Source organism: Astatotilapia calliptera, chromosome 19 (genome assembly GCF_964374335.1).
Source record: "Astatotilapia calliptera chromosome 19, fAstCal68.1, whole genome shotgun sequence".
Taxonomy (NCBI): domain Eukaryota; kingdom Metazoa; phylum Chordata; class Actinopteri; order Cichliformes; family Cichlidae; genus Astatotilapia; species Astatotilapia calliptera.
The window spans coordinates 32176714-32202453 of record NC_137440.1 but is presented as its reverse complement, the minus strand read 5'-3'; the positions used below and the strand labels follow the sequence as shown (position 1 = coordinate 32202453).

The following is a 25740-nucleotide window of genomic DNA, read 5'->3' as shown; positions in this document are numbered from 1 at the left end:
TAATGTGTGTTTAATGGACAGAAGTCATCTTTCAATTTTTAAAATGATCCATGTTTGTGATTAGCGAGTTAATCCTTCCACCCCATTTTCAGTCTTTGAATGATGCACGCTGAAGTTGGTTTTACAGAAATAAAACAGTTTATTCATATATCTTCTTGCTCTTGTTCACAAACAAGTTCAGTTATAATTTAACAATAGATGAGTTAAAAGGCTACTTGAAGACTGGCACTATACTGAGACAATATCAGACCTGGGCTGTGACTATTTCTCAGGCAAATGAAGAGGTAAAATTTTTCCCTTCTCAGAGTTCGAGACCAACCTTCCTCTACAAGTCCACGTACACATAAATCAACAGTTTTGATCTGCCAGTAAATTTTGGTCATGCAAAAAGAGACATAGTACCAACTCAGCACATTATATATGACTTTTAAACCATTACACAAGAGATAAATTATAACTGTACCGTCATACAGCAAACATATAGAATAAGCTAATACTGTGCAAATACACATTTGAGCTGTACAAAAGTATTTTTGTACTATGCTTGTTAATCTCAGTTCAAAAATCTCCAACTACATAAAGATATTTTAAAAATATCACATCACATCTGATGAAACAGCAAAAATATACAACTTTCAGGTCCCTGTGTTCTTCCTCTTCTTTTTGTGCATTTTAATTTTACATTCTGCAATAGTGTCTCTGATTTGTCTACAGCAGCGGTCCCCAACCCCCGGGCCTCGGACCGGTAGCGGTCCGTGAGTCGTTTGGTACCGGGCCGCGAGAGTTGAGGCTCAGGTGTGAAATGTTTGGTTTTCAGGGTTTTTATCGGTTTTCAGCGTTATTTTGTTATCGTTTTTATCGTTAACTCGGTTTTCCTGGGTCTTTTCACGTGTGTTATGAATAAATTCTCTTTTTTTCGGTACCGGTACTAGTTTTATTTTGTTGTATTTATCCGCGACACCTTAAAGGCCGGTCCGTGAAAATATTGTCGGGCATAAACCGGTCTGTGGCGCAAAACAGGTTGGAGACCGCTGGTCTACAGTACATGTAGAGTTTATGGAAAAACAAAAACAAAACAACGACAATGAGCTACTTTCAAAGTGCAAAGAGAGCAGGTTGGACATGTGAAAGACCTGATGCCATTATGTTACAGCCATCCATGCTTCTGTACCAGACGGAATCTCACTGAGATAAGAATAAGAGCTCCAACTTCTTAAGGACTTTCTCTATGTTTATATAAAAGTGCAGGCACTATAAGAAATGATAATGCAACATCTTCAAGTAAGATCAGTTTTAATGCTGTCCCTCTTTCGACATTTGGTTCTGTTTGGAGCCTGCTTTACCTTACGATAAGGTCCTCAGGATATCATTTAGACTTTTATGGACATTGGCAGGCTGGGAGGCGGCACACTCGCTCAGGCTTGGCCCCATCTGGGCATAAAGGGCTTGGCACAGGTTGGCGGTAGCACCCCTTACGCTGCCGCCCCGGCCATGAATGGTGCCGCTGTGGGTAGAGGTGCCCAAGAGGTGCCAGAGCAAGGGCAGCACTTTCTGCTCGACCATCTGGGGCTTACGAGGGTAGAGCTCTGTCACAAGATCTAAATATAGAAGATGAGACGCAATACACTGCATTTAGATACATCAAAGCAGAAGCTGATTACAGTGCCGAACTAGGACACCAGACATACCTGCGACCTTTTCGATAAGGTTCACCTTTGCCTTCCCGCTTAAAAACTGAGCCTTGGCGCAAAAAGGCTGAAGGAGAAGTATGTTGTCTGTAGCAGGCAAAAAAATGGAAGTCAAATTAAAGCAATTTTTTTAACCAAAACTTTCTCCTCTATTTTAATGCTCAAAGTAAGTACCTATATTTAAGATGAGTGCATTAATAGCTCCAACAGCAGCAGAGCAGATGGCACTGCTCTTTGAGTTGAGGTGATTGTCCACGATTGCTGGGACCAGGATGTTGACCACTTGGGACAGCTTGTCCTTTAACAAGTGGATGATTTTCTGTAAAGACTCCAGGGCATACAAGTTGACCTTGCTGTTGGACTCCTGCAGCCTGGCTCTGAAGGCATCAAACACCTAGAATTAGGGAGATCAGAAAGTGAAGGATAAACACTTTGTCATTATAATGAAAAGACCACAATGTACATAAAGACATGCTAAATTGATTTGGAGAAAAAAATAAATAAATTACTAACAGGGAATATACTGTTGATAACCATGTTTGGGTTGTTTTGGCAGTCAGCCACTAGCTGGTCGATGCCTTTGATCCTCTCTCTGAAGTCCTTTGAAGCCAGCAGATCCGAGATCTGCTTGATGTACTCAGTCTTGTCTGCAAAACTCTGTGTCTGAGATCTACAGCTGTAATGGCTGTGAGACTCCCTGTATATAAAATGCATCACAATTCACGTGTTTTCCATATGTATTACACATTTGTGAAAAATAAATTTTCCTTAATGGGCTACTCTGGTGCATTGGTTGATATCTACACCCACCTGTTGGTCTGGTTGAGTGGCTCTCTGTTGAGCGATGAGGCTCTGACTGTACCGCTGCCCGGGAGGGAACGTCTGCCTCGGGCTGACTGAGTATCTTGAGGCATCTCACCAAGACCCTAACCCCCCCCAACAATCTCAGAGTTAGATGCCTATATTTAACTTCCAGCCAAAATACCAATTTTCCTGTAAACATAAACAGAAAGAAACAGTACCTTTGTCTTTAGAGTGAAGATGGTGTCTCTGACAGTCTGCAGGTCTTTCGTAGGGATGTATTTCTCCAGGATCTTTTCAAATTCTGGGTGGGAAGACAGGGACAGCAGCATTCGACGGCCAAAGTACCTTTGAGGGGAGAAGGTGTAATATTATCTCATTTGTTAAAGTGGCACTTTGGATTTGCAGTCCAAAAGCAACAGAAAAGCATTTCTAAACATATTTTAATGAAATGCAAGGTAATTACAGTACAGTGACACCAAAAGAAATAGTGTCAACAATAACAAATCAATTCCAGCAAAACCAAAAGTAGATTTGGATTGTACTATATCCTTTTGATGGTCTAAAGACTTTTAAAATGTCTCAAATTTGACATTTTCTGACTGTTATCTGTTATTGCTGAATGCTTTTCATTGGCAATACATAAAAATATAATCTCACCGTTCAAGCAAATATGAACAAGTTGTAAAGAAGTTAAAACACAAAAATTAAATGAATTAATATGAAAGTTTTTTTTTTTTTTTTTTTTTTAACATACCTAACTTCTTGTGAGGAGTCTTGTGCGAGTTTGACCACGGCAGGTAAAATTCTGTCAGTGAGATCTTTAGCCCCAGAAAGGAGACGTGCAGCACCAACCTTCTCAACCAAATTAGCCAGATGTTGAGCCATACATTTCCTCACTACTGCATTAAGGTGACTATCAGCAGAGGAGGAAATCAATTCAGCAATCAAAGCTTAAATTATGTAGTGATCCAAACAGAGAAGAAGCAAACAAACAACAAAGAGCTGTCCTGTGTGTAATCTAACCTGAGTCCTCCAGTAAGTAAAGCATTGATGCTTCGAGTAGGGGTGCAGTGCTGCACCATGCAATCCAGTGCTGCATCTACATCCTGCCTAATGAAGGCATTACTCTCCCCAGCCTTCTGTAGTAAAGCTTTAACTGTCCCCTCTAGCTCCTGGTCCATCGCTCGCTGAAGGTGTGTGTACAGGTCACCCAGGGTACACACGGCAACCCTGGACACACCCGACCGCAGGTTCTTCACCTAAATAAGATTAACAATATTAGTGCTTAAGGTATAAGAAGAGTAAATGAGCACTGATTACATATTCAAGATATCTATTTGACCAAAAAAAAAAAAATCTACAATGGGAATTTAGCAAAATGCCAAGCAATTATAGCTGAGACTATATATAATTATGAAGCAAAACTATTAAGACACAGAGAAATTAAATAGAATTGCAAAACTGGAACAGCAGAGTCAAACACCGCCATGCATAGATTCCGAAAATTAAGTGGGATTGTTATTAAAAAATGATATTACCTCTTGAATGAGAGATAGGCAAACATCATGAAGCCGAGCCTGAAGTGTATCTGAGTGATAGTGTGCAAGAGAGCGCAGGAATGTCAGTCCTTCAATCTTCTTCTCCCTACATTCGAAAATAACAACGCACAAAGGGTAATAATTTTACTCTGTGGTCCACATTGAAAGAGATGCTTAAGGATGATGGATTGATTATTTCTCACCAGTCTTCAGAGTTCAGCAGATTGAAGCTTTGCACCAGCGCCAGCTCGGGTTTGGAAAACGGACACAGCTCTGCAGGATCTGAGAGATTTTTCCTGTGCCCCAAACTGCCAGGGGACAGCTCATCTAAATGGCCCATTAAACACCACACAACACACAGATTCAGTCTCATGTTACATCTCAATCAGGCTGAAAACAAGCGCTCTGTGTGTGTGTGTGTGTGTGTGTGTGTGTGTGTGTGTGTGTGTGTGTGTGTGTGTCGGTGCATTAACAGCAGGCTGTCAAAACAAAGTATTGAAGCACATTACCCAGAGCAAACATCTTATTCACCCATTCTCTGATGGTCCCAGAGGTTTAATTAATTAATGTTCCAACATTTTCTATAAACAAAGGCCTGTTATAGCAATGGTTTGTATCATTATAATGTTACTGAGTGTCGTTAAACAGGGACAATAACTTTCTGTGTGCAACAAAGATTATGCAGCATGTAGTAAAAGGTTTTTAAGATCAACTCACCTGAACTGTGGGACAGTGAAGGACGGGTTCTGCTCAGGCTAGGTGCCCTCCTAAGACGGGACACATTTTTAGGGTTGGGTGGAACTGTAGGGGGGCTGGGCTGGTGGGGTGGAGTGAAGCACTTAATTGGGCTTTGGGGTCCTTGGGGAGTGTCAGGACTGGTGACAAGAGACTCATCAGAGACAGGGTCTGCTTTAGATGTCACTGTGCTGCCGTTCATATGCAGATCTGCAACAGAGAAGAATAACATTTGAATCACCAGACACAAAAATTTGAACTTTTTACACATGCAAAATATAACATAACAAATCTGTTAAAGTGACAGGCTTCTGTAATTCAGGCACACAGGAAACTTACCACCTACATTAGTGGTTGAAAGCAGCACTGCTGAGCAAAAGGCTTTTTTTCTTCTTTATTATTAAAAACATCTAAACTAGTTAAGCGTGTCCCTCGTGTGAGAGAACAAGTAGTACCCCTCGTACACTAGCTTTGAGAGAGCGCTCTCTTCTGGACTGAGAATAAAATGAATCCTGGGAAAACTTCTTAATGTCATTTAAAAAACAACAACAACAACAACAACAACAACAGCACTAGTGAGTTAAAAGTGCTACATGCATGTTATTGTTTTTAGTTCTTTTCCCAATTTGTGCATTAAAGTAATAATATCATTATTGTGATTCATACTGTGACAGGTCTATAGATAACTCACACTTTCAACAAAACACTTTGTTGTGCACATGCCTGGGCTTCTACATGCTATGAAATTTGTGTGTGTGCGCGCGCAAGCGTGTGTGGCCTCCACAATGATCCGTCATCATCCAATGTGAGAAAACAGAAGATGCTGGTTTAAATTAGAGCTAACTGTGAGTGGGCACTTGAAGACACTCATTTATCATCATCATAATTTTTCCCCACCAGGAGTTTTTGATGGAGAAACTCTGCTGTGTGTGGGCAGGAAACAATGAAGAGTGGAAGAGAGGCAAGTGAGACATTTTGCACTTGTAAAAACAGACTGCACGAGTCTGTACTGCAGGTCTAAGGTAAAACAGTACAGCTGGCAAACTTTATGAGTCAACGATGTTTTAGCTCTTTAACTGACATCCGTCCACTTTAATTATGTTGTTTTATGTCAATGTTTAAAGATCTCTTTATGTTGGTAATAAGAAATTCCCGGCATGCTCCACTGAGCTTTGTGTGGTTGAGCCACACATTTTGCATTACATTGGGTGGATACCTCCACCCTAACAGCTGCACATTAACCTTCTCTGCTCCCCTTGCCCTGTTGGGGATGCGCCATCAGTCATCTGAAATCCCACAGGGGGATGTGATGGGATGATCGGACTGTGGAGCAAATCAACATTAACACATGCTGTTTACTCCTTAGGCCATTGTGCAAAACAGTTATGTTGTTTTGTGAGTTCAGTATGCCCAAGGGTGCAGCGGACACAAAGCTGACGTGTATAGATTAATAAAGAAAAGTGCTATATGAGATAGTTATAAAATACTTAAAGCTATCTGCAAAGATGGATTTTTTTAACCATAACATTTATTTATTTTAAAGAAATTAAAGGTTAAAATTAAATCTATCTTCTGTCACAAAAATGCATCACATTTGTTAAATACAAAATAAAAGGCATTTATGATGAGGGATAAATGTTAAGCCAAAAAAAATAAAAAATAAAAAAAAGGTCTTATTGTGAGAAATGTGCTTTTTATTTTTTTTTTAAATAAAAAAGCAGAGATTTATAAGTTTCAAAAACTTTCTCTTGCCTTTAATGACTAATGCTCCATTTTCCTCTGTTGGTGAATCAGACAGCATCTTCCTGACACGGTAGCGAATCTGATCTGTTGAATACTGCCCTTGACTTATCGGGCCATCTTGTTGATCCAGCCTGTTCTTATCCCGGCCAAATCTTGCATTTTTTATCCTCTCCTGCGCAACCAGAAAACAAAACAAAAGAACACACAGGGTCAGATTCTGCTAACCGGAAGCTTGAGATTATGAACTACGGAGCTGTGTCAATACCAAGTTTTCACTACATATGGTTGATTCTGATATTATCATTTTTTTTTTTTTATATACACAATATAGATATATAGTTTTTGTTTAATTTGAAATTAACATTTTAACTTAAAATGTGTTTTGTCTCTCTTCTGACAATTAATTAGGGGTGTATTAAGCAGAGAGTCAAAACACACACGCACAAAAAACATTGACATTATCAGAATAAGAATACTTTATTAATCCCAAAGTAAATGATGCCATATGTTATATCGTATATTCAACATAAACATGGCATCAGTATTTACTATTTAAACATCACAGTAATATATAGCAACACTCTTCATCCACCGCTGAACAGAGTGTGACTAACCTTAACCTCTTCTGGACGTGGGATGATATCACTGTCTTGGTGACTGCCAGACACAGCGTTGCTGTGGATGCCCACTGAGGGATCAGTGGGGGGTTTGAACGATAAGTGCTCAAGTGGCAGGAGAACTCCTGGATGGCTGGAGGACACTGCAGTGCCAAGCATGCCTAATAAGCATGAGGGAATAAGATGACTAATCTTTTAGCGGTTTAACTGTGATCATGCAGGAACAAGCAAGTTTATATTTATAAGCTTTATTTAAAAATACATCCAGAAAGCAGCTGTAATTTATAGCTAGTTGAAAACGTGTAGTTTAAAAAAAAACGGATGGGAGAAATAAAAGATATGTTGTTGAGTCCTTTATTTAAAAAAACAAAAAAACAAGAGCAGCACTGAGCTACATCAGCTTAGTAACACAGCAAAAGCCTGGACAATCAAATGATAACTTGTATCCTTTACAGATCTGAAACTTACCTCTGCCAAGTCAAAGGAGCTTGCAAAGAAAAGCGTCTGGACTTCTTTAAGTTGCTTGAAGACATTTCACCTCTCATCCGAGAAGCTTCTTCAGTTCTAATGTCAAATGGTGGAGAGTCCCAGATATAACCTAGTGGGAGTTTCCCCCCACAGAGGGACAAAAGGACCCCCTGATGATCCTCTAATCGCCTGAGCCAAGGTGTAAAACTGGGTGTGGGTCCCAATCAGCCAGAGTTTCGGGTGAGTTCATTGTGAAACCTGGCCCCACCTTATCATGCGAATTCCTGAGATCAGATGGCCCAGGATGTGAGTGGGCGTTAAACTCACCCGATACTCTGGCTGATTGGGACCCACACCCAGTTTTACACCTTGGCTCAGGCGATTAGAGGATCATCAGGGGTCCTTTTGTCCCTCTGTGGGGGGAAACTCCCACTAGGTTATATCTGGGACTCTCCACCATTTGACCTTAGAACTGAAGAAGCTTCTTGGATGAGAGGTGAAACGTCTTCAAGCAACTTAAAGAAGTCCAGACGCCTTTTTTTGCAAGCTCCTTTGACTACGATGACCTGGATGACTGAGAACCTTCACAGACATACTTACCTCTGCCAACTACTCCTTCAGACATGTCTGTGCCTGGTGATTTCCTACTGCTGCTGTGACTATGGGATCCTGAACATCAAAAGAGATAAATAATGAGATTTAATTATTTAAGCACACAAAATGCTATTAGAAGGTATATCCAATATAGCACTCTGTTCTCATCGATGCTAGCTGACCTTTGGGATGCTTCTGAGCTTTTAAAGATTCGTGAAAAGCTGGTCTGACCAATGGAGGGGATGGTACCGTTTTCTCTTCGGCAGTTTTGATTATGCCATTGGAGTACGTAACTCTCTGTCCAACCACACCCACCTTAGATGAGAATTCATCTCCCTGGGACAACACTTGGGAAAAAACAGAAAACAAAAATGTAAATAAATAAAATAATATAAAAAAGACACACGGCAATGCATCAACTGGGAAAAACCTTTCTCTCCTTTACTACCTTGAAGGCTGCTGAAGTCCGAGGACACAGAAGACCTCAGTTTTGCAGAAGGCACTCTTGCAATGCGAGGTTTCATTCCTGCAGAGGCAGAGTTTCCAGGGCTGGTGACAGTTGTGACAAGTGAGAAGTGATCATGAGAAACTGCCTACCATTCAACACATCATCAGAGAACACCTAAAGACTACAAAGTCAGAGCTTCTTAAAACTGTCAACATGATTAAACACAACAGGCAACATATCCCATATCCCAACACAAGGTCATCTTTATTAATAAACAAACATCTCCCTGTTACATTTAATATAAAAGATCACTTCACATCTTACCGGTTACTTTTTTGTCTCTGGATTTCACTCTATAACTAATGGCTTTTTTGTTGTATTTGCTCTATTTTCCGTTGTAAATTTTAAAAATGAAGTAAAATACATTTTTTAATTAATTCTGCTCCCTTGTTGGTATTTTGATTATAGTAGAAGGGTTCACCAAGAATAAGTATGTGGCTAACAGTTAAAACCGATGCTTCAAATATACTTCCCACTTTATACCCCTGTCCCACTGTCTTTTTTTTTTAAATTATGTATGTATTTGCAGTATATGGAGGTGACTTTTATCTTGTGTATTAACATAATTTCAGACCAACACAGTCAAACTACATGAAAATGTGAGGCAACATCATAAGCAATACATGCCAAATGCAGAAAATCTGGATATTTTACCTTTTCATGCCATTAAAGCTGGAGTTTGCAACTGAGCTCAGACTAGAAAGTCCACTTTCACTAGTCGAGCTGGTAAGCACTGGAGAAGTGTTTGACAGCGAGTCTAGACCCAAGTCCACCTTCACAGCTGAGTCAGGACTGTCTGGATCTGGACTACTAAGGCTCGCTTTGGCCCGCTTCTTGGCAGCGCTGTTGCGTAGTGAGCGCAGGGAGTTGAGCATCTGTGGACAAGTTACAAAGCTAATAGGAACTCATAGAGGCTTGATTTTTCATTTTACTTCAACTGCCTGTTCATGCAGGGCCCTTCTTGATGGCTGATTATAAACAACATCCAGTATATAAAATAGAGAATTGTGCTGACCTCCTGCATGTCCAGAGGATCATCTTCTTGAAGATCATCCACACCACTGAGGCCACCAGGGTCCACATTAAGGGTCTTTTCTAACTGCTGATTCAGAGGGCTTCCTGAGGCATTGGATCTCTGGCCATTAATGGAATGGATGTGCTCTGTTGGAGGGATTACTGGTGAGACGGAGAAGGTACCTCTGGGACTGCTCAGTGCCCGTCTGAATGATGACGTGGAAGAATTCATGAGGGAGGCACAAAGAGGTCTGGGAGAGCGTCTGCTAGAGAAGTCATCTGGGACAGGATAGTAACCCGAAAACCCCCCCACAAAGGTAAAAAATAAATAAAAAAATTTTCAGCATCACAAACAAACACATATGAAATGAAGTCTCTTTTTTCCAACTAGATTACCTTTTGCAGCACTCGCTGTCTCTCTCCAGGGGCTGGTTTCTCGCTGTTGGGGGCTGTTGTCCTTCTTGTTAGGCCAGGTGTTGGACATAGAGAGGGAGGAGTCTGCATGACGGCGGGATGGGGTTGGGGTAAGCATGCCCCCTGGGAGCGTAGCCAGTGGGTATGAGGGAAGAAGAAAGGAGCTGGATGTAGTAGGGTTTGAGGGGAGGGAAAATGTTCGCTCAACGCTGGGGTTCCTTGAGAGCAGACGTCCTTTGGGTGCCACTGTCAGACATTACATTCACTCATCAGACCCATGAAAAACTGTATAAGGACACTAAATGGTTAATGCCACTTTAAGTGTACTTTCAAGATTTTACTCAAATTTTATTCAAAATAAATCAATAAAAAGAACTTTAAATGTAAAAATATTTTTGAAATAACTCCATACCAACATCTGGGTCAGAGAAGTTTGTGGTTTTAAAGATATCAGGTTCTAAGTTGAGGCTTCCACTTCTCCTGAGATGCGCAGGAGACTCCCTCCTTCGGGAGGCCTGGGGTTTTCGGGGCTCCGTTGAACCTAGACACAAAGTATATTTCCACATTTTCACTAAAAACAGAAACGCTAAAAAGTAGTTACTAAAATGACAGCAATAAAAAACCCTAATAATGCCTATTATGAAAAGGTTTATCAACAAAGTCCTATAAAGTTTTTTTTAAAATTTGAGAATTCGATCCTTTAGCTAAGATGTTTTAGTTTCTGAACAGCTCAGAAAACAAACAAACATGAAAAGCAAGTTAAAAAAAGGGAATGGAAAAAAAAAATCACTGATAAATGTGTTTTCCATTCAGCTGGTAAACTCTGGACTGGAGAGTTGCGGCTTGATTCCACTCTCACCTGTGAGCAAAGGTAAGCCGCACCAGCTGCCATAGAAACTGCACATTTACACAGTGACGTTACGCAAGAGTGGGAAGTTTTAGCTAAACACACTATTGACTTGTATTGGGTGTTAAAGAGGTCACTACATTTCAATATTTCAGGCACATGTCCAAACTTGTTACCTTTTTTTAGGATTGCCACTAGCATGTCCCTACCTTACAAAAACATGGTGCAGCAGTATTGGAAATGAGTCTAATCTCTTTAATCAACAATAAAGCAAGCCACAATAACTTTGATGCTGCTATTTTTACTGCCCGCGTCCATCCTGAAAATTATCATGCTACCTTTAACCCGCTGAAGTAAGTTTGATACGTTCCAACCAAGCTTCAGCTCAAAATACAGCACAGGTCCTTCATTCTCTTTCAGTGTCAGTAACTGCTTTTAAACTAAATGAACAGCTGCTGTCGATGCCCTTTTCTGTGGGACTGCTGTACCAACCAATAGCCGTACTAACCAACAGTGAATTAGCATGACATTTTGTTCCAGTCTCTGTTGGGATCTGGCAGAAGTGTTGGTCATGTCGACACGCTTTCATTTTATACAGGGAGTGCAGAATTATTAGGCAAATGAGTATTTTGTCCACATCATCCTCTTCATGCATGTTGTCTTACTCCAAGCTGTATAGGCTGGAAAGCCTACTACCAATTAAGCATATTCGGTGATGTGCATCTCTGTAATGAGAAGGGGTGTGGTCTAATGACATCAACACCCTATATCAGGTGTGCATAATTATTAGGCAACGTCCTTTCCTTTGGCAAAATGGGTCAAAAGAAGGACTTGACAGGCTCAGAAAAGTCAAAAATAGTAAGATATCTTGCAGAGGGATGCAGCAGTCTCAACATTGCAAAGCTTCTGAAGCGTGATCATCGAACAATCGAGCGTTTCATTCAAAATAGTCAACAGGGTCGCAAGAAGCGTGTGGAAAAACCAAGGCGCCAAATAACTGCCCATGAACTGAGAAAAGTCAAGCGTGCAGCTGCCAAGATGCCACTTGCCACCAGTTTGGCCATATTTCAGAGCTGCAACATCACTGGAGTGCCCAAAAGCACAAGGTGTGCAATACTCGGAGACATGGCCAAGGTAAGAAAGGCTGAAAGACGACCACCACTGAACAAGACACACAAGCTGAAACGTCAAGACTGGGCCAAGAAATATCTCAAGACTGGTTTTTCTAAGGTTTTATGGACTGATGAAATGAGAGTGAGTCTTGATGGGCCAGATGGATGGGCCCGTGGCTGGATTGGTAAAGGGCAGAGAGCTCCAGTCCCACTCTGACGCCAGCAAGGTGGAGGTGGAGTACTGGTTTGGGCTGGTATCATCAAAGATGAGCTTGTGGGGCCTTTTCGGGTTGAGGATGGAGTCAAGCTCAACTCCCAGTCCTACTGCCAGTTTCTGGAAGACACCTTCTTCAAGCAGTGGTACAGGAAGAAGTCTGCATCCTTCAAGAAAAACACGATTTTCATGCAGGACAATGCTCCATCACACGCGTCCAAGTACTCCACAGCGTGGCTGGCAAGAAAGGGTATAAAAGAAGAAAAACTAATGACATGGCCTCCTTGTTCACCTGATCTGAACCCCATTGAGAACCTGTGGTCCAACATCAAATGTGAGATTTACAAGGAGGGAAAACAGTACACCTCTCTGAACAGTGTCTGGGAGGCTGTGGTTGCTGCTGCACGCAATGTTGATGGTGAACAGATCAAAACACTGACAGAATCCATGGATGGCAGGCTTTTGAGTGTCCTTGCAAAGAAAGGTGGCTATATTGGTCGCTGATTTGTTTTTGTTTTGTTTTTGAATGTCAGAAATGTATATTTGTGAATGTGGAGATGTTATATTGGTTTCACTGGTAAAAATAAATCATTGAAATGGGTATATATGTTTTTTGTTAAGTTGCCTAATAATTATGCACAGTAATAGTCACCTGCACACACAGATATCCCCCTAAAATAGCTAAAACTAAAAACAAACTAAAAACTACTTCCAAAAACATTCAGCTTTGATATTAATGAGTTTTTTGGGTTCATTGAGAACATGGTTGTTGTTCAATAATAACATTATTCCTCAAAAATACAACTTGCCTAATAATTCTGCACTCCCTGTATAATCTGACTGGTATGCAGTCAGATTATATAAAGAGAAGAAAGTTTTGGTACTTACTAAAACTGGGTATGTAGGTTTCTGGCTTCCTGGACAAAGAAAGAGTGTCCCCATTTGACCCCTGTGAAAGAATGTACAATTATTTCTTTAAATGGTAAACATTAAGTATAAAAGGTAAAACAAGTGTCATAAAAACAAGTGCTGCTGTCTGATAATCATCTCTGGGGTTTCAACAGGGAAGCATTCACAGTTCAGCACATCTTTTTTCAGCCACAGTTGACAGTTCTAGCAATTCTAGGCCAATTATGAGACTCGCACATACTCTGCCACTTCACATTGTGCTTTTCCTTGTGTGAAATTGAAAAATAACTCCATCAAAAACACAGACACACACTAGATCACTAAATGCTTTCCTCCTGCAGAGAAGAGCATTTAGTGATGTCCATAGGTTCCAAGCTTTGAGCAGACACTGACATGCTAAACCTTTTATAACTATAGTCTGTCCAGTTATTTCTGATCCTGCTAAAATGACTGTGGAAAAAAATGTTTGTAATTCCTAAAGGATGAAGTCTACACTGCCAACTTGATTGCTTCATTTCAAATACACTGTGGTGGGTTGGAGAGGGAAAAAAATTACAAAAATGATGAACCTTGTCCAAAGGCTAACTATAACGGGGACCTCAATGTAATGTCATTCACTCAACAAAGGGACGCAGGAGATATTTAGTCAGCTGGAAACATCCTGCTTACGGTCTTTCTGCTACTCTAAAGTTTAATTTGGTGTATGATGTCCACTGTTCACATTTAAGTTTTAAGGTCACAACGCAACCTTAGAAAGATGAATAAAGACTGCTTTGTTTTTTGTGTGTTTTTTTTGTATTTCAACCACTCAGATAAAACAGTGAGGCTGAAATGAGTTCCGCTGCCTATAATCTGATCAGCACTCATAGCAGAGCACTTGGCATGATTGCAATCAACAGTGGAGCAGGCAATAGGCCATGTTTTGCAAGCATAACTCTGTGTTATTACCAATTATGTTTCACGATCACTTCAGTAACTGCGCTATCTGGTAATGGGGTTGCTGGGAAACAGACACTGCTGTAAACGCAAGGTTTCTCGAATACAGGCTCTGAGCTGGATATTAGTTCCCAGAACAAAACACAGTCAATTGATAACTAATTTTAGAAAAAGCCAGGGGATTATTAAAATAAAGCTGGTAATGGCTTAATAAGTTCTTGTAGTTTGTTAGGTTACAAATGACATGTTCTCCTTTCCTTCCTTCAAACAGGTTGAGAGCTACTGTCGCAAGACTTGTACTTGAAACTGGGCGCTCATCCTTGCAGCAATGGTGTCACTATACAGGAAAAATGAGTCATCTACTGTATTTCCTACAGGAATAGTACCAGTGAGAGTCTATCCATTTATCCGTGGTTATAAAGAACTAAGAGTAGGGCTGGGTATCGTCACTGATTTCTAGAATCGATTCAATTCCGATTCACAAGGTCCCAAATAGATTCGATCCACGATTCGATTTAATTCGATTCGATTCGATTTAAATCTGGGAAATTTTGACAGTCAGAAGTATAATTCAGATCAGAACATTTACATATTTTTGTATCTATAAAAAGGAAGCTGACACTCGCAAGACTTTATCCAAGGTGTGAGCATCACAGCAGAGGCCTTTGTGTCAAAGTAGCTGAGGATAAAACACAGAAAAACATGAAGGTTTTCCTGGCCTGGGATTTTATAAAAATATTCTGCAGTACATCAAAAACGAAAGAAAACCATTAATTAATGAACATTACCTCTGACGTTACAGCGGTTTTATTAGACACACGGCTAAGCATTTTGCATTTTGAATAATATTAAAAAGTTTAAATTTGTTCAGTATTGAACAGCAGAAATGAGGTTTTATTTTCGGAAGAATGTAAAAGGGAAAAAAACAGCGGCCGACAGCCTGTAAACAACAGTAGACTTGTGCGTAACAAGCAAGCGAATAATGAAGAAAGCGAAACTGTTCGAGAGAGGGGCGGGGGGGGGGGGGGGGGGGGGGAGGGAGAGAGCTGCGCATCGCAATGGAAGCAAAACAGTAAAAGAGTGAATTCATGACGATGTTTATGTGAAGCGTTTGGATCTTCTTTTGCTGCTGGTTCGGTCAATATTGTTTGGAGAGAGATCAAACTAACAGCTTTAGAATCAGCGCATAAAGGGCGTGCACACAAAGCGCCGACCCGGATCAGCGAGCTGTCGGCTTTCAGCCCCGACTGTGAGAAAGGCGACATCTAACTGATTCTGATCCGCGGGTCGCGCTGTGTGTTTAAGTCTATGTGCAGAATCCCTGTACCTGCTCTCATTTACTGTTTGGTGGTTCTTGAAATTTTGTGAGATGTCACCAGAGATTCTGGCATTTCGGACAAAATAAATTTATATTAAAAAATCGATTCAGGATTTTAATGAATCGATTTTACGTTATCCAAGCCAGAATCGATTTTAATCGATGAATCGATTATAAAAACCCGCCCCTAACTAAGAGCCAAATTAATTCACCGATCTTAGTCTATTTTCATACTCCAAGTCTTGGAAAACATTATTTTCTTCAAAGAGCAAAAAGACAAAAAAAAGGGGGGGGGGGGGTGTTAAGGCAGTTCTAAAAGAAGACGTGTGCAAGGATGTATTAAAAAAAACTTACAAAATGACACACAGAAGCAAAACCCTTTCTGCTGCTGCTCTTTATCACATACTGCATCATGAGAGCTATATCTATATTTAGGCTTTGTCCTCAAAACTGTCTCTGAAGAAAAAGCCACCTCTAAAATGTCTTATAAATCTTTGGAAGGCTGCCTCTAGTTATCACTCATCTCACTAAAAAAATACTGGTTTCTGATAATGCAAACATTTATGTTATCTGCAAGCTAAGCATGAGTAAAATAAGACAGACAACAAGGACAAAAATAACCACTCCTTTCATGTAGTGACTGCAGTTACTGGCTCATTGGGGGAGAAATCAACATGAACTGCTTTGATACTCAGTAGTTTAAAGGAAAATATTAAAAATATTCCTTTGTTTAGGCAGTCAACAGATGAGCAATCATGCCCTAATGTGCAAAACTGAAATTTGCTTCATTAATATGAGTCAAAATCATCTGTTATTGGGGAAAATTAACTGGCGATAAACCAGATAATTCCTCTAAACTATGTCTTATTTTGACATGGTGAGAGAGAAAAAGCAAACAGGTATTTAAAAACAGATGCTAAATCATTGCAAGTTATCCAAATGGCATAATTATCATAAAAGATTATTGAGATTATCCCCAGTGTTGATGAGCTCCACCTGTTCAGTGCACTTTCCGTTGGGTGTACTGCATTGCTGTTGGTCATTCTCAGTGGACGAGAAGCTCGACATCTCCCAGGGTAGTTTGTTCTTTCCTTTGCCCGCGCTGACAATCCTCCTTTGAAGTGGAAGGTCATCGGTGAGGGAGCCTAAGCTGCCATAGCCATATAATCTGTCACAGTCTGGTTCTGTTCTGTGGCTCCTGGCACTACTTATCCGCCCTCCATTCAACACCCAGTCTAAATCAGCTCCAGAACCATACTGTGGTGAGCACCGCTGGCCCGATTTGGGCACCACCAAGCCGTACTCCACTATACCTTCCGAGGAGAGTTTTGGAAGTATGTGCCTTGCTCGTCTTGCCTGTACAGCTGCCATCAGACCTTCTGCATCCTCATTCAGTTCAACCATGTCAACAGCTTCCATGAGAGACGGCTTTCTCCGTGCATCAAGGCAATGGTCAAAAACAGCAAACAGCTCGAGGGCGGCATGTCGGACCCTCCTTTTGCTGTCTGCCAGGTATGGCGCAACCTCAAAGCAAAGCTTGGGGATGCTGAAATCTTTCCTAGGATGAGTGAGCATAGCTGCCATAATGATGTTAAGGACATCTTCCCGAACCCTGGAATTCTTGTGTTTCAAGTGGCCAATTACAAGATCCAATACTTGCTGGGGTGGAATAGTTTTCATCAGCTGTCGAAACACATTCAGGTATTCATTCCTGGTGACAGTGCGAGTATCCCCTAAAGCCTTTAGGGCGACTAAGACTATATGTTTGAAATATTTGTCTACAGCTGTATCTAGCTTCCGAATTAACAAGTTTAAAACTTGCAAGGTGCCAGAAAACACCTTAAAATTACTATCGTCGAGAAGTCGCGGGAGAAAATTTATAAACGCCTCAATGCCAGCAGAAGGGACTGACTTAATGTCCACTTCTGAGAGGATGTGTTTGAGCTCCTCCACCCCATTTGTGCGATTCTGGTAATTCTTCACATCCAGAAGCTGCTCCTGTAACTCCTGGGTGATCAATCCAGGTATCATTATTGGTACTCTTTTGGTGGATTTGGTCAAATTTTAGAATCCAAGGAAGCAAACACAATCCTGCAAGGACAGTAATGCTCCTCCTCTTTACTTGGTGCTTTCATCCTGAGTGGTTGATGATGGAAAAACCACAGTCCCGTTTGTCAAGCTGTGAATGCAAAATATAGAGAATATAGAGAATTAACAGTCAAGAAAGGGCTTAGCGGTTCCTGTAACACCGCATTAAAATATTTAGCAAGGCAGAGCAACATAACGGTGTATGTTTTTAGCGAGAGTCTCCTAGTGCTCCAGATCGATCACCATGATACGGTAGATAAGGGCGAAGGAACACAACCACTTGTGGCTCTTGGAAACGTAGTTACCACAAAAATGGTTACGACAACCTTTACGTTTGTATGTTACATTATTTCTGCTTTTTTAAATAACTAGTTAGGCTTTGGAAGTGTGTCGATTGGAGCTTTAGCCTGTTATTTGCTACAAAGTAATGCCTTCAATTGACTTACAATTAAACGTTGATCACACGTTACCGCTAAGCAGCCTAATTAGCGAAGCTACAGAGAATCTTAGCTTACTACAACACCACTGAAATGGTGCTAAGCTAACTCGCTGCTCCGCTATTTTTTTCCGCCGTTGTATGCTCTGTGTGGCTGGGCTAGCAAAGTTAGAAAAACAGCAAGAAAACAGACCTTGCATTTTCTCCCGGTCCTCTTCGGCAACGCTGGGCGACCCTATGTGATATTTCGTCGTCCAAATTTCCATGACATACTGCGGACGCTACAGTTCTCTAAGTGCAGACATTTCCCTGGCTGTTTTAGCTGACGTCTGGAGTGTTGAATGTTTGGAAGCTACAGAGGTATTCACCTCGAGAAGAGCCCCCCTCCCACCCCGTTACTTCACACACCGAAGCTGCAAAATGGCGAATACATGTCGCAAACTAACTGAGTGCTTCCATGGAGACGCGAGCACCAGGCTCCTCCAGGCGGCATCGTCGTCACGGAGCTGCAGCCCAGACTGAGACGTTACAAGGAATCTGAGGTTAAGACTCAAAATAGACGGTGATTATAAATGTGATTATGTGATGCGGGAAAATCAAAGTATTTTACATCTAGTTTTCTTCACTGTATATATTCAGCACGTTTTGGAGTTATGTAACTTCCTGACAAAAGTTTAATGTCCATATTTATGTAAATAAAATTTAAAAATTAAACAATACGTTATGGCATGAATATAAAGTGCTGCATTGTGTTACATATAGCACACACCCATGTTGGCATAAAATGTAACTCTAAAATAACATTTTAAGTTATTTATCCAGTTATTTTTTGGTCTCTTTGTTGAACACTAAAACACACACGCACACACACATTCACACATATTACAGGTATACTTTCTTTTCTTGGTATTTATTTATCACTGTGTAAAAGAATGTTTACTATTTCATTTTTTTTGTATTCACAAAAATTTAAACTAAACTAAAATGAAAATGTTTAGAAGTTTCTTTATTCTAAATATGGACTATTTTATGCCCCATAACATGTCAGTTATAACTGCTGGTGAGTCGACGTTATTGTTATGCAAATCTATCATGAACTGATAAATTGCGAGGCACTGGTATAAACTAGACTACACAGATTATTAATAACATAATAACAAATAGATTATTATATAAGGTAGCTTTAAGTTTTTCTGATATTATCTTGTACCTTAAAAAAACTAATCAGTGGAAAATTGTCAGGGCTCTGGGCTGTATTTCTAGTGTTTTTAAATTGTGACTTTATGTATATTTCATTTTAATAAGAAAAAAACTTGCTGTTAAGCTCACAAGTCTTTGCAATAAAACAGCATTCTTCCAAATATTTTTTTAATTAAATCCCAAAATAGAAATATGAATTGAGAGTGTATACAATCACTGGTCCTGGCACTTTTTTTGTTTGTTTTTTGTCTTTTGGCAAACATAAACATTCCACATAGAAAAACACATCATGTTGTGAACTTAGTCAGCAGCCAACACCCTTTCCTCCTCTTCTCTGGCCCCTTGCACACACACACAGAAGTTACAATACAATTCATGAAGAGGTCTGATACAAGGATATTTTATTTCTCAAAAACTCGTAAAAACCAAGTAAGCTTCTTCTTGGTAGTCATCTTTAGTAACAACGTTGAGCTAAAGGGCACATGATTCCTTTAAAAAAACATACATTGTCTTCCCAACACAAGAGAACAAAAGGGTAAATTATGTGTGCTTACTTAGCAGCAATATATCATGTGAGTGGTAGTGTCACGATGATACCTGGTGCCTACATTTTGCACTTTCCTTTCCTCTCCCCTCCCACATTCAAGTAAAACATATGCCTGCAATGCTGCCACATAACACGGTAGGTTTGTATTGGACTAAAAATGTGTTCATTTCTTGTAAATAGTTCTTTTTTGAATTGTGAAACACATTTTCTTTTTCAAACTATAAAGCAATCGATCAGTACAATGCAATTTACGTTGCTCGGATAAGCGGAGAGCACAATTGCAGAGAGGAATTTTTTGAAAATAAAAGTAATGAGTAAAATAAAGGAGGAAATAAGTAAAATAAAGAACACCAAGTAGAATACGGTTAAACTCAATAACGAGCATTGTCATTGATTTGGTTCTTAACCATTCAGTGAATTAAATAACGGCAAATATCGTTTTATTTTGAAAATCACCGGAAGTGGGTGTGCTGCCCTGGTAGCTGGTTATAATAAGAGCTCGTCTGTAGCTTTGTGGCTAGGTTGCAGGTTGTTTTCTTGATAGCCGCCCGGGCTTCGCTGTCGTCGCCACTGCAAAATCGGTCATTACAGCGGCACGCCAGACGGGCTGTAAACTACAGGTTTGCTTTTCTGACGATGCTAAATGTTATCTAAATCCTGGCTACAACGTCACGTTTTGTATCTGTCAGCCATGTTACTGTATATCAATCAATGATACAGCTAGCCACAGGAACCGTGTTTATTTTTAGCAGCTAACCTGCGGTGACTGCAGCGCAGGGAAACGGCAATATCAGCTCTCTGTATTTGTTGGCGTGGAAAAATAATATACTGACAGTACAGTGCACACATGAGCGTTGTGCGTGTGATGTTCGTGCAAATGTGTTTATGCAAACTGCTAAGCTGCTGGTGAGCTTTACAGTACTGGCTACCGTATTAGCTGTGTGCTTATTTTAAGCTAAGAGGTAGCTAGCGATTTTTAATCTGGCCAAGTCCTGCGTTCAGAAATCAAGGCCCCAGTTAACAAACTGATGTGTTGTTGTGACTCGTTGTGCCAAAGCTTGGATACAGAGTGCTCACATTTAGCCTCCTGGTTTTAGGGCAATCTAGAATGTGTGTTGTTTTTAGCTAATACGTGTAGATGACTTTACGCTGCGTTGTTTCTTAATAAAGACCATGCATATTTAGCTTAACTCGCAGTAATCTGCTAACAAAACTGGTTAGAACAACTAATGCAATACTTGGTTCGGGGGAAATAATGTCTGACTGCATCATACTGCCCAGGCCTGTTTACTTAACGCGTGCTGTTATTACGTCACGTTACCCAAGCCAGAAAGTGTGACTTTTCAGGCTTGTAGTGTCAGAGCCGTATGGCACTTGGATAACGTCCAGGACTTCTATTAGCTGACCGGCCCATCTTTGGAAAACATCGCTGACTTTATGACTCTTCTCAAAACATTACACTGATCTGTGATTTGCTGCTCTCAGATGGACCAGCAGGACCAGTCCTATATGTTTGCAAGTCTGACACGGCCTCACTCAGAGGAGCTGCTGCAAGGCCTCCAGCTCTTGCGGCAGGATCACGAACTATGTGACATTGTGCTGCGTGTGGGTGATGCCAAGATCCATGCCCACAAAGTAGTGCTGGCCAGCATCAGTCCTTATTTCAAGGCCATGTTTACGGGTAACCTGTCAGAAAAGGAGACCTCTGAGGTGGAGTTCCAGTGCATTGATGAAGCTGCCTTGCAGGTATGCTTCTATCCAACACTTGCTAGCCACAGTGATTAACTGCTGTAGCATGTTTATTGTAACACTTGTGCTGTCTTTGCTTCTAGGCTATAGTGGAGTATGCTTATACCGGGACGGTGTTTATCTCCCAGGAGACAGTGGAATCTTTGCTCCCCGCTGCCAACTTACTCCAGGTTAAGCTTGTACTTAAGGAGTGTTGTTCCTTCTTAGAGAGCCAGCTGGACGCTGGAAACTGTATAGGCATTTCCCGCTTTGCAGAGACTTACGGCTGTCATGACCTGTGCTTGGCTGCAACGAAGTTCATCTGTGAGAACTTTGAGGAAGTCTGTCAAACGGAGGAGTTTTTTGAACTGACGAGAGCCGAGTTGGATGAAATTGTGTCCAATGATTGCCTTAAGGTAGTCACAGAGGAGACTGTATTTTATGCCCTCGAATCATGGATCAAATATGATGTAACTGAGAGACAGCAGCATCTGGCTCAACTGCTGCACTGTGTTCGCCTTCCGCTGCTCAGCGTCAAATTCCTCACTCGCCTATATGAAGCCAACCATCTTATACGAGATGACCACGCCTGCAAGCATCTGCTCAATGAGGCCCTCAAATATCACTTTATGCCTGAACACCGGCTGTCCTATCAGACTGTGTTGTCTGCACGACCCAGGTGTGCCCCAAAGGTGCTGCTTGCAGTAGGAGGCAAGGCTGGACTGTTTGCCACATTGGAAAGGTAATGCTAGTGACTTGTAGATTACAATTGGATGCATTTGTATAAAAGCAACTTTCTAAACTTAAATTTTTTTTTTTAAAGTGTCTTAGTGTTTTGTTTTTTCCTTGTCTTTCAGCACGGAAATGTATTTCCCTCAGACGGATTCATGGATAGGACTGGCCCCTCTCAGTGTACCCAGATATGAATTTGGAGTGGCGGTGCTGGACCACAAAGTTTATGTTGTGGGAGGCATCGCCACACATATGAGGCAGGGCATTAGCTATCGGAGGCACGAGAGCACAGTCGAAAGCTGGGACCCCGAAACCAACACGTGGTCTTCAGTGGAGCGTATGGCAGAGTGTCGCAGCACTCTCGGTGTAGTGGTCCTGGCCGGAGAGCTGTATGCCCTGGGAGGCTATGACGGCCAGTATTACCTCCAGTCTGTGGAGAAGTATGTCTCGAAGCTGAAGGAGTGGCAGCCTGTGGCACCCATGACGAAGTCTCGCAGCTGCTTTGCCACCGCTGTCCTAGATGGGATGGTGTATGCTATTGGAGGCTATGGCCCAGCACATATGAACAGGTAATCTTACTTAGAGTAGTTGTGTATATATGCTCTAAGTGCATGTTGTCTCCAAGTGACCATTAAATACTTGGACCAGGCAATTTTAAATGACTTTCCAATTTATTTAGCGGTCAAATAATGCTTTGTATAGATGCGTGTGACATAAAATTGTACCCCCCCCCCCCCCCCCCCCACTACTATCTTTAGTTTAAAACGGTCTTTAACGAAACAGGTTAGGACTTTAAGAATTCCTAAAATGTTGTTGTTGTTGTGTGTTTGTTTTTTGTTTTTGGGGGGGGTTCTTTCCTCTCAGGGTTATGTTAATTATTTATTAGAAGTGGCAATGAAGTGAAGGATATCGAGTCTAGCTGAGAAAAAGACCAGGAGCTTGTTAACAAGTGCTGGATAGCCATAACAGAATTGGTTGTTAAATGTGTTGCTGTATTGCTGAGGTCACTAGAGAGCAGCGCTCTTGTTGCTTGTTTCCTTGACTCCCAAAACCCCTCAGGAAAATGTGTTTGGACAGAATCTGTGGGGACATTTTTCTTCTTCTTTCCCCCCCCCCCCCCCTGCTTTCCCCCGTGGCTTATATGGCTTAGTTTGCCAATGTTCCAGTGGCTCTCAGGAATTCATCGCTCCCTCATTACAAGTTCAAATTGGCGTGTTTGATATGACCATCTAACTTGTTTTCTTTTTTTCCCTGTACGATTAAAAGAAAATTGCTCAGTCATTATGCATTGTGAAGCTCGCATGCATAGAAAGAGCCCCATTGTGTTTACATTACTTAACAAAATTTCTCAGCACACAGCTATAACAGTGGTGGTGGAAAAAATAAATACAATGCAGCAGTGCCTCTGTTTGACTGAGCAATAGCTCCCATTCAAAGCTGAACAAAGGTTCTCTGAACTGTCATTTAGGCTTTAGTAGAAGGGGAACAGGAGATGGAGGAGGCATTCTTACACCAGATGTGTAATGTGAGCTCACCTTTAGGTCTGCAAAGACTGGTCATTGTGGATATTGCCATAAATATCTCAAAGTGAAGGCACAGCTGGAAGCAAAGCTAGGTATTGCAAGTAGCGGGTGAGTTGGAGCGTTTTAACCTTTGTGTTTTGATAACTGTGCTGCGTCTACTGTACACAGCGTGGAGCGGTATGACCCTAGCAAGGATGCCTGGGAAATGGTAGCCCCCATGGCAGATAAGAGGATCAACTTCGGAGTAGGTGTGATGCTTGGATTTATATTTGTGGTGGGTGGACACAACGGAGTGTCGCACCTGTCCAGCATCGAGCGGTACGATCCACATCAAAACCAGTGGACGGCGTGCCGACCAATGAACGAACCCAGAACTGGTGAGTTTTGAGTTTTAAATTCAAAATGAGTGACTCTATTGTGATGGTTGGATCCAGAAAATAACACGAAAAGCCTATAATGAGAGATGTTTGTGGTATTGTTGTCTTCCAGGTGTGGGCTCTGCCATTGTGGACAACTACCTCTATGTGGTAGGAGGTCACTCTGGGTCATCCTACCTGAACACCGTTCAGCGTTATGATCCCATCTCAGACAGCTGGTTGGACTCCAGTGGCATGATGTACTGCCGTTGTAACTTTGGTCTGACTGCCCTTTGACCCATGGCCCAGCCAGCTAGGACCCAATAAATTACCTTAGACACAAAGAAGACTTTCTCTCTCTTTTTATTATTTTATTTTTTTATTTTTTTGGCTCTCCTCCTCCTTCCCCACATTCATCCTCCAGGTGCAGATGAGCTTGCCTGCACATTTTCGTTAACATCAGAGCATTTCTGAGTGGATGGGTGTACCGGGCTAGCTGGCTGGCTAGAAGGGGGACTGCAGTCCGTGCTGCAGGGATGAGGAAGAGCTGGAAGGTTCTGGAGATAACGGAGGAAGGTGGATGGTGTTTGGATGACTGTCACTGGAAAACTGAGATGAACGCTCTATTGCTGCTGGACCACAATGAGGACTTCGAGCTATGTCTCAGAGGATTGTGGAATCTGCTTATTTACGTTACAAAATTCTTCGTCAAGTTTGCAGACAGTTTTATGTTGTGCTTCACGTCCTTAATTGTGCTAAATTTTTTGTTTTGTTTTGTTTAGGAATTTTTCTGCTGCAACCAGAGCTGTGTGTTCAAATTTCCTAGAACACTGCAGTTTGCTTGTGCATTTGATGACTATGTGGTTATTGGCCATATAGTGTGTATGTCTGTGTGTATGGTCCAGGGGGTATGTGCATGTCAGATAGAACTGTTTTGTTTTGTCACATGTCTGCGTGCAGAACTGATGCTTGGGCTCAGCAACGCAGGATAATTCTGCATCCACATCAGTGCTTGACAAAAAATAGAAAAGTTGGAATATTTATATTTTCTCAAAAAAGGGCTGCCTTTCTCTTGTAAATGGTCTAAATGAAATATATAGATATAAATATATCCTCTAGTGCATTGCCTGTAAATGTTTTTCTGCACTGGCTCACTAATGTGTGTACAGTTTGATTCCCACAGCCACTGTAGAGGTGAATTTTCCTTAAAGTGTTCACCACTAGTCTCTGCTTCATCCTCTGAGCCATTTAAAAACGCAAAACAAAAAAGTAAAAAAAAAAAAAAAAAAAAGGGTCTCATATTCTCTCCTCTGTTGCATCGGTCTAAGGTCAGATCATGCACTTGCTACTGTTCACAATAGTTGAAACTGACCTTGGCCTTCTTTTCACCTTTTTTGGTCTGTATACAATACTAACTGGTGCTATATTTAGGATTCAGGATTTAGCTGTTTGTCTGCGTTGCTTCATCCAGTTAATGTCAAACTCTGTTAGGCCTCTGCTGTGTAACTGGTGATAGTTATTTGCTATCGTATGAATTTAATTGGAGAAAATGCAAGTGGCCCCTAAAGCTACTAAAAGGGAAGCCTGTGGGCCAACAACTGCAAACTTCTACCTGCATAGTCCCCAAAGGCGAGAAGATTGGCATGATTTCATTTCTTTTCTTTTTTTTTT

The 25740-nt window shown here is 41.2% G+C and overlaps 2 protein-coding genes across 3 annotated transcripts; one reads left to right on the top strand and one right to left on the bottom strand.

Annotated features, from left to right (window-relative positions):
- Positions 1-119: 119 nt before the first annotated feature.
- togaram1 (TOG array regulator of axonemal microtubules 1) lies at positions 120-18400 on the bottom strand. Its single transcript, XM_026151274.2, has 23 exons — positions 18177-18400; positions 16456-17638; positions 13185-13245; positions 10536-10664; positions 10106-10369; positions 9711-9988; positions 9350-9570; positions 8636-8736; positions 8370-8534; positions 8194-8262; positions 7123-7286; positions 6518-6680; positions 4748-4975; positions 4234-4357; positions 4031-4136; positions 3516-3751; positions 3247-3405; positions 2711-2837; positions 2499-2614; positions 2202-2385; positions 1863-2082; positions 1689-1775; positions 120-1598 (listed from the first exon to the last, which is right to left on the bottom strand). Exons 2-23 carry the CDS (start codon positions 17488-17490, stop codon positions 1345-1347), a joined length of 4491 nt encoding a protein of 1496 aa, XP_026007059.2. The 5' UTR covers positions 17491-17638; positions 18177-18400; the 3' UTR covers positions 120-1344.
- Positions 18400-25502, top strand: klhl28 (kelch like family member 28). Of its 2 annotated transcripts, none has more exons than XM_026151276.2 (6): positions 18400-18525; positions 21216-21476; positions 21563-22200; positions 22316-22759; positions 23882-24090; positions 24203-25502. In XM_026151276.2, exons 2-6 carry the CDS (start codon positions 21216-21218, stop codon positions 24364-24366), a joined length of 1716 nt encoding a protein of 571 aa, XP_026007061.2. In that variant the 5' UTR covers positions 18400-18525; the 3' UTR covers positions 24367-25502. The 2 variants fall into 2 exon arrangements, with proteins under 2 accessions (XP_026007061.2, XP_026007060.2); XM_026151275.2 differs by lacking the exon at positions 18400-18525 and adding an exon at positions 20185-20350.
- The last annotated feature ends 238 nt before the right edge of the window (positions 25503-25740 follow it).

Coding starts and splice junctions, on each gene's coding strand:
- togaram1 (XM_026151274.2), bottom strand. CDS start 17,490: ATGATACCTGGATTGATCACCCAGGAGTTACAGGAGCAGCTTCTGGAT. Junction 1,776..1,862: donor TGCACTCATCTTAAATATAG/GTACTTACTTTG, acceptor TGCCTGCTACAG/ACAACATACTTCTCCTTCAG. Junction 1,599..1,688: donor CCTTATCGAAAAGGTCGCAG/GTATGTCTGGTG, acceptor TTCTATATTTAG/ATCTTGTGACAGAGCTCTAC.
- klhl28 (XM_026151276.2), top strand. CDS start 21,216: ATGGACCAGCAGGACCAGTCCTATATGTTTGCAAGTCTGACACGGCCT. Junction 21,477..21,562: donor TTGATGAAGCTGCCTTGCAG/GTATGCTTCTAT, acceptor CTTTGCTTCTAG/GCTATAGTGGAGTATGCTTA. Junction 22,201..22,315: donor CTGTTTGCCACATTGGAAAG/GTAATGCTAGTG, acceptor CTTGTCTTTCAG/CACGGAAATGTATTTCCCTC.